General features: G+C 36.3%; 1 protein-coding gene across 1 annotated transcript in view; it reads right to left on the reverse strand.

Moving 5' to 3' along the window:
- The window catches only part of PIK3C2G (phosphatidylinositol-4-phosphate 3-kinase catalytic subunit type 2 gamma), a 385,467-nt gene that overhangs the window by 235,673 nt on the left and 132,390 nt on the right, over window positions 1–17,404 (reverse strand). The window contains 2 exon segments of the mRNA XM_017888605.1: window positions 7,307–7,401; window positions 10,302–10,395. Coding sequence (XP_017744094.1) covers window positions 7,307–7,401; window positions 10,302–10,395 — 189 coding nt within the window.

The raw sequence follows: 17,404 nt of genomic DNA on the forward strand, positions 1-17,404 counted from the left end.
TATATATATATATATATATATTCATATTAGAAGAGAACTGCTGGAAGAGAGCAATACTTAACCTCAAGGAGTGACTTGTAAATGAGAGAATTTCAGGCATTAGGGGATACGTATTGTGGAGAGGGGGTGAGAGAGACAACTGTGACTTCGAATCACATGATACCAAATTTCCACATCTTTTTGCTTTATTTAAAGTCATCTGTGACTTGAGAAATTGCCCCAAAATTTTAGATAAAAAAAGTGTAGGGAGGATTGTTTTAAAAAAATAAATGGACAGATTTTTGGATCATCTCAGTTTTATGGATAGCATATTAAAGTCACAGGATATGGTCATTTAATACCCTGTACCAGAGACAACATTAGCTTAATTCATTTCGTGGTTTTCTCAACTGGTACAGAAGATGCTGCTCCATCAACTTGTTCTTAGGCCCTAACTCCTGACTTGGTTAGTCCTGGACTTCCACTCACATTCTCCCTCCTCTTCAGTTTTGGTTTCACTAGTGATATCCATTGCCTCATTTCTTTTTCTTTCTTTCTTTTTTTTTGAGACGGAGTCTCGCTCTGTCCGACCGTCTCGGCCTCCCGAAGTGCTGGGATTACAGGCCCGAGCCACCGCACCCGGCCCCCCTCCATTGCCTCGTTTCTGATCAGGTCAGTCTCCTGGAATTGCTTTGGCCAGGCTAGCTCTTAGTTGACCTCTGAAGCAGCTCTCCTCCGCCCCCTATTGACATAAGTATGTATGTGCACAGCTGTGTCCAGGAAACTTAATCCTATTCATACGTTGAATAGTAAATTATTGAATGTCTATAAAGTGCCAAGTACTGTTCTAGGTACGTGTGATATATCAGTGAATAAAGCAGAACAAAAGATCCTTACACTTATAAAGCTTGCAAATGGGAGCCTCATCTCAGGTTATTCCCATACTTTGAAAGGAACACTTTGAAGAGATTTTTGCATTATGTGCCTTAAGTGACACTTTATAAAGGAGTTGTGTTATAAAATGGCTTCCTACAGGAGAGTTTTTCATTCCAATTGGTTCTCTCTTGGAGTTTGTTCAATCAGACTTGGTAGGAGGAGTGGGAAAGACTGCAATACTGCTGTTCTACCTACGATATAACCCATAGCATACTGGTGCTCCAATTTCTAAAAACACATATTTGAATTCTTTATCTTCCATAAGAAATACGTATTGTAAGTCAGGTTCTCTGGAACAGGGCATGAGACAGAATTTCACTGTTTGGGATTTACTGAAGGAGTGCTCTTCAGGAAAAATCCTGTGAGGGAGTAACAGCAGAATTATAGGGAAGAGAAAGGAATTAACAAGGATGAGATTTCAGGTCAAGTCTAACCTTGACCTGATTTATGGGGAGGCTCTGGAATGTAATTTATATCTTAGAGATTTTCCCACTTCGCAGGCCAGGGGGCTATGGAATCACAGGCTCATTCTGCAGAGAAGGGGCTGTATTCAGTTAGCCATCACTGCAGCAGACGGGAGTGGGTGCAGCAGCCAGGTAGAGGAGCACAGCCAGGTAGAGGTGCCTTTGACAGTGCCTGATTTCATATTCCCTGAGTACCATGGAATTTCCAGTACAGTGTGTGAAAATACGGATGGCCTTACAGACATTTCTGTGGATTCATAATTTTTAAAACGTTTTTTGGGTATCTACTGAGTTTCAGACACTGTGCTGGATTGGTACATGGACGAGTGTGACATGATTGCTGTCTTGAGCTACTCTGTGGACTAAGAGGGGGAGGGGACAGGGCAGCAGGGGTGTCAAGGGAGTGTGATATGATGTCCGGCAGAGTTGTGAACAGTATGCTGTGGGACATGATGTGGAAGCAATACTCATTCCCAGGTGGTGGCTGGGAGAGGATCAGGGAAAGCTTCCTGGATGATGTGACATCCCAGGCAATTGACTCAGAGCCTTCATAAAGTCTGTTATTTATTTTCCTGTGGCTGCCGTAACAAGTTAACACAAACTGGTGATAATAGAAATGTATTCTCACAGTTCTGGAGGCCCAGAGTCCAAAATCAGGGTGAAAGCAAGGCTGTGCTCTCTCCCAAGGCTCCAGGGGGGGAACTTTCCTTGCCTCTTCCAGCTTATGGTAGCTATAGGCATTCCTTGGCTTGGGGTTGCATCAGTCCAGTCAATGGCTCCCTTTTCAGGACCTTCTCTGTGTGTGTGTCTTCTCCTCTTCTGCCTCTCATTAAGTCACTTGGCGTTGGATTCAGGGCTCACCCTGATGATCCAGGGGGATCTAATCTCAAGATCGTTAATTTAATTCTATCGTCAAAGACCCTTTTTCTCCATAAGGTCACATTCACAAGTCACAGGTTTCTGAGGTTAGGCTGCAGACATATCTTCCTTGGGGCCACCACTCAACTCAATACTTCACTGGTGGTTAAAGTGTTTCCTATTCCAAACAGAAAGGGGTACCACATTTAAGCTTTTGTAATTAATTATTACACAATGGAGGAGGGGCCTCCTGGGCATATGGTTCCCATTTATAGCCACTTTTAGGATGCAAACTGTGAGGTAAAGCTTTTACATTCCAACACAAAGCTTCTAGTTAACTCACTTGCCTTGGAAGATAGGGGCTATTCATCCTACATTCACTCTTCCAGTGGAAGAGACTCACTTTGAGCCTAAGTCAATTTCTCCTCTCAGAAAGGCTATCCACAGTGATGCCAAGTAGTCAAGATGGTTTTCATTCCAATTTTACTTATTCATAGCTCAATATCTGGTGAGGCAACTTTCTGATCAGTGATAGTGGCAGGTGGAAGCTGTGGACCAGGGAGCGCTGTTGAGGATACATAGAGTTATAGGGCTTGGTGAACAATTGGTCATGTTAGTGAGAAACAAGGAAGACTTCAAGACCTGGGTGAGCAAGACAGGATATTTAGTTCAGTGTTGAATATGGTGAATCTTAGGAAGCAGTAATTCATCCACGTGAAAAAAATCTCATTAAACTCATGATTGATGGGTTTCCAGTTTTTTAAAACATAAATAAGGCATTCTTTTAAGGAAAGATATTTTGAGTATTTTTTTTTTTCATGAATTGTGAGATGCGAGCTGCATCTTTAAAGTTTTAACACAAACATTTTGCACGGAAGCAATCACTCCCTAAATATGATGCTAGGTTTGAGCTATTTTTTTTTTGACTCTGATATATTTTAAATACAATTAATATTATTTTATGCTTAGTACATGTTGCCTGATTCTTAATCTTTATTTGTTTTAAGGGGTTGTAGGCATTTTTTAAAACTTCTCCCTTAGAGGATCAGGAACAATAACTAGTAGGTAATAGGCTTAATACCTGGGTGATGAAATAACCTGCACAATAAACCCCCATGACACATGTTTACCTATGTAACAAACCTACACGTGTGCCCCTGAACTTAAAAGTTAAAGAAAACTCCTTCCTTGTTCTTCTCTTTTTTCATATTCTTACAAACAAAGCTCTCAAAACAAACAGTCCATTTATAATTTATATTATTTTCTATTCCTTCTTAGTTTCTTCTTGAATCACTGATAGGAAAAATGGGCTTGACTTTTTTCGTAAGGATGAGAATTATACACAAAAAAGCTTCCCTTCCAACCTTTTTGGAAACAATGATGTATTTGTATTTACATGGATTTGCAAATATGGCATTGACTTACCACTTTGTGTGCACCCATTGTTGCCTTCCAAATGATCACTTTTCATACAACTTTAGCAGATGAAGAACTTACTGAGGTGGTGCAAGTATTTTAACAATCATTAGTCAATTAGAATACATCTTTAATATTTTATTATATTTTAAAATATATTTTTAAAACATTGTCTTTTTTTTTATTTTTTAAGACAGAGTCTTGCCGTTGTCAGCCCAGGCTAGAGTGAAATGGCATGATCTCGGCTCACTGCAACCTCTGTCTCCCGGGTTCCATCAATTCTCCTGCCTCAGCCTCCCGAATAGCTGAGATTACAGGCCGCCACCAGGCCCAGCTAATTTTTGTATTTTTAGTAGAGATGGGGTTTCACCATGTTTGCCAGACTGGTCTTAAACTCCTGACCTCAAATGATCCACCCACCTTGGCCTCCCAAAGTGCTGGGATTACAGGCGTGAGCCACCATGCCCACCTAAAACATTGTCTTTTTTATATTTTATACTTTATATGCTTTTATATTTTTGTTCAGATATTGAAATAAAATTGTTTTCTGGCTATGTTACTTTTAAATATGCCTACATTTTAATAATGCATGCAAAAAACAGTAAAGTTTTAAGGGAATTAAACATTGACTTTAATGGAGTCCTACATTTAATATGACAGCAGAACACCACAAAGTGTATCCACTTAACTTTCCTTTGCACCAAAGTAGCTTTGTGAAAAACTGAAGAAAATAAGGCTTCATTCAGAGCTTTAATAAGAGTCTATTCATGGGAGGGCCTCATGCCAGTCAATGTATTTCATGTTTTATTATAGTAACATGCTAGAGGAATTGTTCTGGTTTTTAAATTAGGCATTTAAAATGAAAACAAGCATCAAACAGTCTCTGACCAAGTTCCTTGTGTCTCTTCTTTGCTATGACTTCTTGAGTGATTTTCATGAGAAGAGTGATCTCATTATGAGTAACATTTCTTGAAGCAGAAAAATATGACAATCCAAATGATATTGACTTGCTATTTTCCTGTTATTTAGTGGTCTTAACTATCAATCAAGCAACTAAATGACGCCTGTCATATACTCATGAGAGTAAAACATAGATCTAATTTTATCCTTAGGTCATTGAAACTTATAATTGCTAAAACTTTGTCCTATGAAATTAAAATTGAATCAACAAGGTTAATAATACAAAGAAAAGTAGGAAGAACAGCATGCAAAGAACATTATGTTCAACAGGATCAAGTGTAAGTGATGACAGGAGAAATTGTTTTTTTAAAAAACAGGGTTGGAACCAAAATTTGTTTTTAATATGTGAGTTTTTAACATTAGAAGGATTTTATTCTTAACTCTGAATTATATAATCACAAAAAAAAAACAGTGTTTCAGGAAAACATACTTAATCCTAACACAAAATTCATGTCACTTATCACAAAGTTAGATAGTCAAGTGTATAATGGAGAAACAAAACAGAAATAGCAATTTTAAACCACACGAGACATTGTGAAGAATTATTTTGTTAATAAACAACCCATAAATACTTTTACATACTACATTTCAAAATGATGCCTCTATGAATAATATGATAAAGGTCATAGTGTTGAAGACTTTAAATTCAAGGTCATCATGTTGAAGACTTGAAATTAAATTCAAGGTTGTAGTGATGAAAAATTCAAAGTCAAGGTCTTGATGATAAAGACTTTAAATTCAAGGATACATTGTGTAAGAAAGGACAAACTACTAGCATTCAAGTTATTTAGCCAATTAGTTCTCTGTGAGTACAAAATATAAGAATTCACTAAATGGATTGGCCTAATTACAAATTTTGTTTCATTTATAAATAACTCTCAACTTCAGGAAATCTTTTCACAGACTCATTCAGTCACATGGTATCTATCTACCCTTGTGTCGGTATTTCTGCTACACTTTAAATCCTTATTCAAAGCAATTCCCTCTCAATTTGTCTATGTTTATAAGTAAAAAATAATTTAAAAGAAAGAAATGTCAGCTGGGCTCAGTGTCTCACACCTGTAAAGTGTGAGTGGGAGGCTGAGGCAGGCAGATCACGAGGTCAAGAGATCAAGACAATCCTGGCCAACATGGTGAAACCCCGTCTCTACTAAAAATACAAAAATTAGTTGGGCGTGGCGGCACATGCCTGTAGTCCCAGCTACTTGGGAGGCTGAGGCAGGAGAATCGCTTGAACCAGGGAGTTGGAGGTTGCAGTGAGCCGAGATTGCACCACTGTACTCCAGCCTAATGACAAAGTGAGACTCTGACTCAAAAAAAAAAAAAAAAAAAAAGGAAAGAAAGAAATGTCTGTCCCTTAGCTAGAGAAAAAAAGCAATCCATTTCCTTCTTTACTTCAAAAACACAAAACTAACCAAAACAATCCAGTTCCTAATGTAATGTCACACAGAACCCAGGACCTGGAACAATATTTCATTCTGGTTTTCTTGCTATATGCTGAGAATAATGTAGTTATTTACAATATTGAGAAATCTATTTAGCAGACTAGAATCATCCCAGTGCTTCCATCAGAAGAAGGCTTGCTAAAAAAGGCACGAGCAGCAGCATCTACGAATGGGAACATCAAAGACTCTACTCTGTCTTTCTCCTCATCTTCTTCTGATTCATCCATATCTGCTGAATCATCATCATCATCATCATCATCATCTTTTTTTCTCCTCCCCCCCTCATCTTTCTCTTCTGTCTCTTCATATTCATCAGGACCCATTTCCAATCATACTATAGGCACCCTGAATGTTGGACATGCCATATGGAATTGGAGAATGGCAACATTAAAGATATTTAAAGTAAAGGAAATGGTAGGTATAATACCCTTCCATATATCCTCGTGTTGTAGAGAATGTGGTACAGCTGCTCTAGTCATATACCCAAACTTGACTGATGATTGGAAATTCACAAGCTACTCCAGGTCCTTGAACTTCTTCCACTTCACCTTTAGCATTCATTAGTCTCCACTAGCAACTGTCCAACTGACAAGCCTTCTCAGGAATAGCATCTTTTGATAATCTTAATTTGGTATGTGAAGAAATAGTGGGGTGGATGTACAGAAGCTAAGTTCTGGCAGAAACGATGGGGAAACTGAAATGGTAATATCCTCAGGTGTTGCTACAGAAATTCTTGCATCTCATAAATCAGTCTTATTTCTTCACTAATGATATTTCAAATTTATGCTTTAGGAAAAGTTTAGTGCTCTAGAAATATTCAACAGAATGAGTATACATTAGCCTTTGGATTTTATGGTTTATAACTAACATTGCACAGAAAGTATTTTATACCACATGTTCTTCCAAAAACATTCAGTCTCATAACTAGATTTTATATTAAAATCTTCAAGGAGTAGATATACAAATTGTACTTGTCATTTAAATCTACAAGAAAAGTATCATTCAGATTTGAAATTCTGTTTGGATTTAACTTCCTGATTAACAGTAGCAACTGTCCCACTGGTAGATTTTGAAAATGATTGCAAATTATCCTCTTAAAAAAAATAACATTGACAAAGACTCAAAACTGCCTGAATTTTATGGTCTGTATCAATTATAAGGTAAAGAAATCTGCTGCTTCCTCTAAAGCTGCCCCATAGAGAAGTTGGCAATTAAAAAGGCATCCTTGCCTGTTTCAGGTAATCTTACCAGTAAAGACGATGGGCAACCTGGATGCTTTGCAAGGAGCGGTGGAGTAGAAGTTGCACTAAAGGACTCTCAAGGTTCCATTCAAACTTGACAGCCTGAAGTAAGAGACACAATTACTTTACTTGTTAGTAACAAAATTATAGCAGAATACAGAGGGACTTCAGAGGCTTGAGAAAAGACTAGATAAAACAGCATGCACATTTTAACAAAATGCTAATAACACATTCAATGGTTTTATGAGTCGGTGTATGACCAATAACAAAACACACATACATTACACCATTTGGATTTGTGTAGTCTTGCTTCCTTTCCTTGTTATGGATAAGAAATAAGGGCAGGAGTTGGTAGAGTTCAACCATGTGCTGGGGGAGAATACTGACACAAAAAGTCCTGGATTATTAAACACAGTATTATTAAGCCATAGATATTTCTTCCTATTTGGAGATGAAATTAATGCACATTCAAAGCCTTAACAGAAATCATCAACTGGTGTATCATTATTAACCTCCACGCCTTGAGGTTTTGCTTAAAAGTTCAAAACTATTACTACCATAACTCAGTCCCAAATCCTTTCTTTCATCTCCACTGTGAACAACTCTTAAGTTTTTTAGGATACCCAACCGGGTAGAAAACACAGGTAACAATGGCAGCCCCCGCTATCCTTAGGGACCTAATTTAGGGCTTCACCTGTCCTCTGCAGGGACTTCACTGACAGCAATCTGTAGCTGAGCTGCTATCATCATCCCAGGAATCTGAATATATGAAAATGAAAACCAGGTTCTCATAAAAATGCCCATTCCTGCTTGAGAGACAAAGCTTCTATCTTTGGTTGTTTGATAAACCATTTAAGTCTCTCTCTCTCAGACACACACACACACACACACACACACACACACACACACACACACAGTTTAAGAGTCTAAGCCAGGCTTTATACCACAGTACAGACAGCAGGAAAAAATGAGTACAATATCCAGTCATATATACACTTGAAGAAACACCTCAATATGCTAGCCATCCTCAAGAATGCGAAAGTTTATAAATTCCTAAGGTGTGAGTGTGCTGAAGATGAGTTCAGCAAATCTGCATAAACTCCTGATGCCGTCTGAATGTAGAAGGACAATAGTGTGTGCTGTCTTCAACTGTAGCCATGGCCCTCTCTCACTTACGTGCTAATGCTGGGCTGGCTAGGTCATAGGTTTTATTTATGCCCTAATAGTGAGCATATTATATGAGCATATGAGCAGGAGGTATGTTTCAGAATTACTTACCTGCTTGCCTTTTTAGATGTCTGCCCCATTATTTCTTCCTGAACCCAATAACTATTTGTTACCCCTCACTTCCAAGCTTCCTGCTTTACTCTGTCCACTGATACAATTTCCCCCCAAATCCTGCCTGACCATCTAGAATGTAGACAAATTTTCTGGTGAACACCATATTATCTGAAGTGGTTTGCAGTAACCTCTGGGTCTGGGTCTTACTTGACTGTTAGCTATGAACTGTGTCTTCTGTTTTGTTATAGCCTTAGAGTCCTTTCTTACAGCTTTAATATAGACTGCATAATTCCAACATGATAATACATAACAAAATAGCATGATTCCAGAAAACAATCAACAGGTTAGGATTTTTTATGTGTTGGAAAGTTTGAAATTCAAGGTAGAGTATAGAAGTCTAAGGACAATGAACGTTTTGAAATTCTTCCTTTTCTTTTAAATTTTCTAGTCACACTATGGATTTCTTTCCATCTCAGGACATTTTATATCCTTCCTTTTTAATCATAACATAGTTGAAACTTTAATTTTGCCTTCTGTGTATTTGCTGTGTTAGATTGTGTGCACCCCTTCTTATAAATTTGGATTTGTGGGAATATGGGCCTCAATGACATTCCTGATGCCAAGTGTACTTACTCAGATAGAGACTTTCAAATGAGTTTAATGTCTACAAACTTTTGTGAAAACATACTTTCCTGAATTGGGCTAGAAATAGCATGTTGCCATACCCTTGAGTCATGAGATGAACGGTGAACTTGTAAGTTACATTAACCCTTATTTTCAAGAAAGATTGGATTGTACTCTATGATACAGCTATTTCTAAACCAGCTCTCTCTCTTAAGGAGATGTTCAGAGAAATGCATAATATCTATGCAAAGTCATACTCGACTAAAATTTATTAATATAGGCTTATTCTACCTGTTTCCAGTCACTTTTCAAAACCTGAGGCAACTGATATTCAAACTAGCTGTAACAACTTGACCTTTCAGATAAAAAAAAAAAGCTGGATTAAAACAAAACAAAGCATAAAAAGCCACAAGTTTAGATCTATTTAGCTCTCAACATATAGTCATCCTGGAAAAAACAAAAACAACTTACCTTCTATAGATTAGATATTCTGTTACTTACATGGTCATGTGTGGAATGTGTAATTTAATTGTTTATATTTCATCATATTCAGACTAAATCAGTCTTTGCTTACACATTACTAGATAACATTATATTATTTTCTAAAATTACTCCAACATTGTGATATTTGATGTTACTAAAATGTACTATTTGGTGACAAAATTTGGCTATTAGAAATTACTATGATAAAACTAGGAGCAAGCATATAAGCCTCTAAAGAAGTGCAAGAAACTCATAAATTATGAGAAGTTGCCTAGCAAATGATTATTTTCTATATAACATTTATTTGGTAATTTTATCATTTTATATATACATATTTGTAAATTTTATCACAAGCATGTCTATGTTTTCATGTTCTAATTAATAAATGAAATCATTTTTTAAAAATTTTCGTTTTTGGAACTAACGTACCTTTTTTGTAATTGTAACAGTTTCAGATAGAGAATGTCTTCCTTACCCATGTTGACATCATTTAGTCCCTTGGGTGGCCAAATTGCAATATCACTTCTAAATAGTCTATTGTTGATTCACTGGGAACCTTTTAGAAAATAATTAGTTAAAACTCTGGGTTTCCTTAGCAACTCTGCTGTTCTTACCTGAACTAGCTGTGGGAGATATTCCAGTAGTTCATCATTCAAGAGGGTGTCTAATTGTTGAGCTGCCACTTTACGAATTTCTTGATCTGGAAAACTAATACACAGTAAATATATCCATTAAGCTGTTAATGGTAAGGAATAATGCATAAGACATGTCAGGGAGAACAGAGAATGAATTCTATCCCCAGTGTATAAGGTAAAACAATTATCCCACAATCGATTAAGGTAATATTAGTGCCAAATAATTATTATTTTTCCATATTACATACTCTAATGTGGACTGCAGTAGGAAATCCTTTCAACTAGACTTTGGAAATGTGGTTTTAAGTTTGATTCCTGCCAGCTTTCTTATCTATAAAATGTAGATCATGGATAATCTAAAATCTTTTCTAAAGTAGTATGAAAATCTTTGCTTATTTAGCCAAGCATTTGATAAATAAGTTATTACCAACTGGAGATCTGGTTATATGATTAAAAATGGGATCTAATATTTTAACCAGTCTTAGCCTGATTTTAACAAAACCAGAAATCTAAAGTTCTTTACAATAAATCAACAAAATAATTTAATATGGCTAAATCTTACTAGACTGTGAAGTTCTTGAGGGTAACTGTGCCTTACTCATTTTTGGATGGCATTTGCCTGTTGTAAGATTTAGCAGCCATTAGGTACTTAATAAATATTTTTTATTGAAATAAATTTGTGAAGTTATTTAGCATTTGAAATCCTGTTCCAAAGACAATTTATCCTCAAATGGATTCCTCAAATTGTCATCTTGCTCCATCAGAAGAAACAGATTCAATTATCTCAAAGTTCCTGCTTGGAAATAATTTTGGCTCCAAATTGTTTTGACATGATTGGATATTACTAGGGCTTGGATAAGAATAATTAATTTTAAAGAAACAATTTTTCAGAAAAAAATTAACAAGCATAATGTAAAATATGAAGGAACCGCTTATAGTAATTTATTTACAAATAAATAAAAAACAAACTCGAAATTGCTTTTGTAGACAACTAACTGAATGCTGTACAGTCAGGTGAGGACTCTGAAGACTGGCTTCCAGTAGGAGGTTAGAAAACTGTAAAGTCTTTAATGGCCAGTGTTTTCTCAGCATATCAGATTACTGAAGGGTAAATTGGGAACTATGCCGCCATCCAGTCAAGTAAACAATGGTATCACACAACTCAACTGTCTTGGATGGCAACTTCAAATGGAATGCTAAGCAAATTACGTATTTTTTCTTCATTAAACTGAGCATTTTCATTGCAACAAGAATTTTACCTATAAGGTTAGTCAGTCAAAACACTTATTTCTGACCTGCAAGTACATTTCCAGTATTTTTCTCCCTTTCAGCATTCTAGCAACGAGACCTAGTGAGAACTGCGGTCCAGACACATTTGGTGAAGTATTGCAAAGGTCAGAAGATCTCAGCATAACGTCATGCACAGGTGGAGGACAGAAGGAGTACAATTAAAATGCAAAGCTACAAGCAGGTCAGCTTGTTTTAGTCCATTAAGACTTTAGCTTCTCCTAACTAAATGTGATTGACTCTAATTGATTGCTCTCAATTACTGGACCATTTGTCTGAAGCTTGTAGACATCAAGGTCAGTGTAAGGACAGTTTGAAGTCTTGGAGGGAACAGTTTACTAGGTAAGTTTTGTTATCTAAGTGATGACTTGTTAAGTTAGCCAGCAGTTGCCCATGCGTCCCTGTGTGACTATTTTACCTTATTGATAGAAATGACAAAGAAGAAATAAAAAAGGAACATTGCAACAAAACAAAGCTCTTTGGTGAACTTTATACCTTTAACTATAGATTTATTTCCACTAGAATGCAAACTCCAGAAAAGCAGTAACTTTTTATCTGTTTTGTTCATAGATGTGTTCCCAATGCCTTCAGATTTGTAGGCACTCTACATATTTCTTAGAAGACTGTTGAACCTGAACTCATTGTCATTACACCTAAAACATCTTTACTACCACACTTCCTCACTGTAGTCTGTGTTATCACCTTTCTTCAATTACATAGACTTGAAATGTTAAAGGTAATATTTTGCCCCTGTTTGTTACTTTTTTCACCTTTCCCATCTGATGGAATTCTATTCATCCATGAACTCCAAGCTCAAGCATCAATTTACCTGTGAAGCTGTTCCAGCAATATTTTAACACACTGTGGAGTTGATAACTCCCTTCTCTATAAAATTGTATATTATATACATCATTGAGGACAGGCTCATTTATTTATGATTCCCTCGCCCAAGCACAGTTGAATAAAAGTTTGTGGAATTCTTAGTATTCTCTTATCTTTACATCTAATCAGTTGCCGAGTTCTGTTGACTTTTCTATTCTAATGACTCTAGCCTTTAATGCTTGCTTTTAATTTCTTCTGTTGCTATCTAGTCTAGGCCATAATTACCTCATGCTATACTAACATTTTTAGTAACAACACCTTATCAAATCCCCTAAAGTAAGTTCACTTCTCATAAAACATTAAATGATTTTCTATGTCCAATAAACCTCCCTTTAGCACACACTGCAATCTAAATATTCAAGGCTAGCAAAACACTCTAGATTTTTCTTCTACCATATTATTCACTGAACCAGTCTGGCTTGTTGATATATTACTTCTACTCTGAAAATGCATGTGCCTTTTCACTTTTGTACACACTGCAGCATCTGCTGGAAAACCCTCCCTTAGTTCTTTAAGTTCTAGTCCTCCTTCAAAATGTAGATCAAATTCCCTTGAAGGTGCCTCTGTTAGTCTGTAGTAGTTACTTCTCTGAATGCCAAGGATATTGACTGGTTGACTCCCACTAAAGATATGACAGTGTGTATTAGAATTTATCCTTTTACATATGTGTCCTCATTCCTCAACTACCGACTAATTCAACTGAAGATGAGGATTGTTCAATATTTTCTTTTTTATTGCTAGGATTTAGCAACTTACTCCATATATGGTTGCAAAGAATAAAAATGTATTGATCATGATGATAATAATTACAAAAATCCTACTATAAAGTCAATTTTATTTCCTTCTGTGTTTTGAGATAGTTTTCATTGGTTGTAATAGGTTTAATTTTATAAATACCACTCATATAAATTCCAGATCTTTTTTTCTCTCAGTCAAAAGCATAGGAGAAAAACAAATCTGAAGGCAATGAAAGAGAGGGATGCACAGGCATACCTCAGAGATATTGCAGGTTTGGTTCCAAACTACTACAATAAAATAAATATCACAATAAAGCCAGTTGCATTTTTTTGTTTGTTTTTTTCAGTGTATGTAAAAGTTCTGTTTATACCATGCTGTAGTCTACTAAATGTGTAATAGCATTATGTCTAAACAAATCATTAAATTAAAAACGTTTATAAAAAAGACTTGGTTGCTAAGAAATGCTAACAATCAACTAAGCAAGTTCTAATCTTTTTGCTGGTGGAGGGTGTTCCCTCCGTGTTGACGTCCGTGACTGATCAGGATGGTGGTTGCTGAAGGTTGGGGTGGTTGTGAGAATTTCTTAAAATAAAGACAACACTGAAGCTTGCATCAATTGACTCTCTTTCATGAAAGATTTTTCTGTAGTATGTGATGCTGTTTGATAGCATTTTATCAACAGTAGAACTTCTTTCAAAATCAAAGTCAATTCTTTCAAGCCCTACCACTGCTTTATCAACTAGGTTTACATAGTATTCTAAATCCTTTGTTATCATGTCAACAATGTTCACAGCATCTTCACCAGGAGTAAATCTCAAGAAACCAATTTTTTTTTTGCTCATCCATAAGAAGCAACTCCTCATCTCTTCAAATTTGTCATGAGATTGCAGCAATTCTGTCACGTCTTCAGGTTCCACTTCTAATTCTAGTTCACTTATAAGTTCTACCACATCTACAGTTACTTCCTCCGCTGAAGACCTGAACCCCTTACTGTCATCTATGAGGATTAGGATCTACTTCTTGAAACTCCTGTTAATGTTGATATTTTGACTTCTTCCCATGAATCACCAATGTTCTTAATTATATCTAGAATGGTGAATCCTTTCCAGAAGTTTTCCAATTTACCCAGATCCATCCAAGGAATCATTGCCTACAGCAGTTGTAGCCTTATGAAACACTTCTTAAATAATAAGACTTGAAAGTCAAAATGACTCCTTGATCCATGGGCTGCAGAGTGGACGTTGTGTTAGCAGGCATGAAAACAACATTAACCTCCTTATACATCACCATCAGAGCTCTTGAGTAACTGGGTGCATTGTCAATGAGTAGTAATATTTTGAAAGGAATCTTTTTTTCTGAGCAGTAAGTTTCAACAGTGGGCTTAACTTATTCAGAAAACTATGCTGTAAACAGATGTACTGTCATCCAGGCTTGGTTGCTCTATTTATACAGTACAGGCAGAGTCATTTTTGCCAAATTCTGAAGTGCCCCAGGATTTTTGAAATACTAAATGAGCATTGGCTTCAATTTAAAATCACCAGCTGCATAGCCCTAACAAGAGAGTCAGCTTATCTTTTGAAGCCTTGAAGCCCAGCATTGACTTATCTTCCCTAGCTATGAAAGTCCTAGATGGCATCTTTTTCCAGTAGAAGACTGTTTGATCTACATTGAAAATATGTTGTTTAGTGTAGACACATTCTTCAATGACCTTAGCTGGATCTTATGGATAACTTGCTGCAGCTTCTACATCAACACTTTCTGGTTCACCTTTACGTTACAAATATGGCTTTTTTTTTTCTTCCTTGCTTGCTTTATTCCTTTTGAGATGGAGTCTTGCTCTGTTGCCCAGGCTAGAGAGCAGTGCTGCAATCTCAGCTCACTGCAACCTCTGCCTCCCAGGTTCAAGTGATTCTCCTGCCTCAGCCTCCTGAGTAGCTGGGATTTTAGGCACCCACCACCATGCCTGGCTAATTTTTGTTTTTTTAGTAGAGATGGGGTTTCACCATCTTGGTCATCTGGTCTTGAACTCCTGACCTCATGATCCACCTGCCTCGGCCTCCTAAATGCTGGGATTACAGGCATGAGCCACTGCGCCCGCCCAGCTTTTTTCCTTAAACCTCATGAACCAACTCTGCTAGCTTCAAACTTTTCTTTTGCAGTTTCCTAATCTCTCTTAACCTTCATGAAATTGAAGAGAGTTAGGGCCTTTCTCTGGATTAGGCTTTGGCTTCAGAGAATGTTGTGAGATTTGATCTTTTATCCAAATCACTCCAACTTTGTCCCTTGCAGCAATAAGACTGTTTCACTTTCATATCAGTTCTGTCTTCACTGGAATAGCACTTCTAATTTCCTTCAAGAACTTTTCCTTTGCATTCACAATTTGATTAACTGTTCTGCACAAGAAGCCTAGCTTTTGGCCTATCTCAGCTTTCAACATGCCTTTCACACTATGCTTAATCGTTTTAAGCTTTTGATTTCAAGTGGAAGGCATATAACTCTTCCTTTCATTTGAATACTTAGAGGCCATTGTAGGGTTATTAACTGGCCTAGTTTCAATATTGTAGGGTCTCAGGGAATAGGGAGGCCCAAGGAGAGGGAGAGAGACAGGCAGCAGCTAGAAGGTGGACGACACAGACCACACACAGCATTAATGGATTGCGTTCATTCTGTACGGTGGGTGCATCTTGTGGTGCCTCAAAACAATTGCGATAGTAACATCAACAATCGCTGATCACAGATCACCATAACAGATATAATAATGACAATTATACTTGAAATATTGTGAGAATTTCCAAAAAGGGACATAGTTACACAAAGTAAGTACACGCTGCTGGAAAAACCTCACCAATAAATTTTCTTGACTCAAGGAAGCCGCAAATCTTCAGTTGTAAAAACACACTATCTGTGAATTACAGTAAAGTAGAGCACAATAAAGTAAGGTATGCCTGCATTTGTTTTTTTTCAAAAACAGGAGAACAAAAAATTAGTAATACAATACCTATGCAGTACAGTCAAAAAGGAAAATTGTGTATTTGTATGAGTATATGCAAATGCTGGGAATAATTTTTTGCACTTGAATGGAAAGAGATGTCTCTGTTTATTCATTACTACTGCTTGAAGTTCAAGAAGAAACTGAAAGAGAAATAGCTATAAAACTAACCACATGACATTCTGAGATGTGACTAAGGCCTAACTTGACATTAAAGCATATCCGAACATAGCTTGCATCTGACTATTTTGGGAAGTGTTGGCCACATTAAAAATGATGCCAGTAGTACTCCTGACGTTCCTGGAACATGGGCTTTTTCACACTTGTTGGCAATATAGGTCAACATGAATCAAAACAAATACAAAAAAAACTTTTAAGCGTACTTATTTTTTTGATCTATCTATTTACCTTTTGGGAATTTATTTTAAGAATATGATGAGTGATGTGTGTGAAGATATGGGTATGCAAACAAAATTGGGAATAATTTAAATGTCTAAAAATTAATAGTTAAATTAAATATGATCTAACTATGTGATGGAATATATGCATTCCTTAAAAATAGTAAAAAAAATGTTTAGTGAAATAAAATACTAAGAGCCATTTTTTGTAGTATATTACCATTTAAAAAATATATACATGTTTCTCAATATGATTAACAAAAGGATGGGAAGGACCAAAATATTAATACCAAATATCTGAATGGAAGTGTCATAGATTACTTTAATTTTCCTTTTAAGCTAAGTTTTAAAAGTTTTCAAATTTTCTATAAGAAAGTTTTATTAATTACTAAGAAAGTGAATAATACTTTTTAAAAGTAAAGCTTGTCCAACTAGTTAATGAATATATATGAATAATTACAAACTCATGACTAACACTAGAAAAAAGCTTCAAATCATATGCCCTTTTTAGAGTATACATTGTTGTGTGAAAGAACAAGCATTCTACTTTTTAGTTGACTTAGAATTTTCTTCTAACCTAAGATACCTCTGGAGAATTAATGCTTAATTTGATACCTTTTCAGGGCCCCTGAACTCAGGTATAGATCAATGGACAAATATGTTCCACAAATCCTGGCATTTCTTTTCTGTGATATTACCTGAAATTATTTGAACACTCTTTTGGGATATAGTTGTTGGCATTTCATGCTTAGTAACTTGATCCTCAATGAGGTGAGGGCTACCCATTA

This window comes from Rhinopithecus bieti, unplaced genomic scaffold, assembly GCF_001698545.2.
Source record: "Rhinopithecus bieti isolate Rb0 unplaced genomic scaffold, ASM169854v2 scaffold_15769, whole genome shotgun sequence".
Classification (NCBI taxonomy): domain Eukaryota; kingdom Metazoa; phylum Chordata; class Mammalia; order Primates; family Cercopithecidae; genus Rhinopithecus; species Rhinopithecus bieti.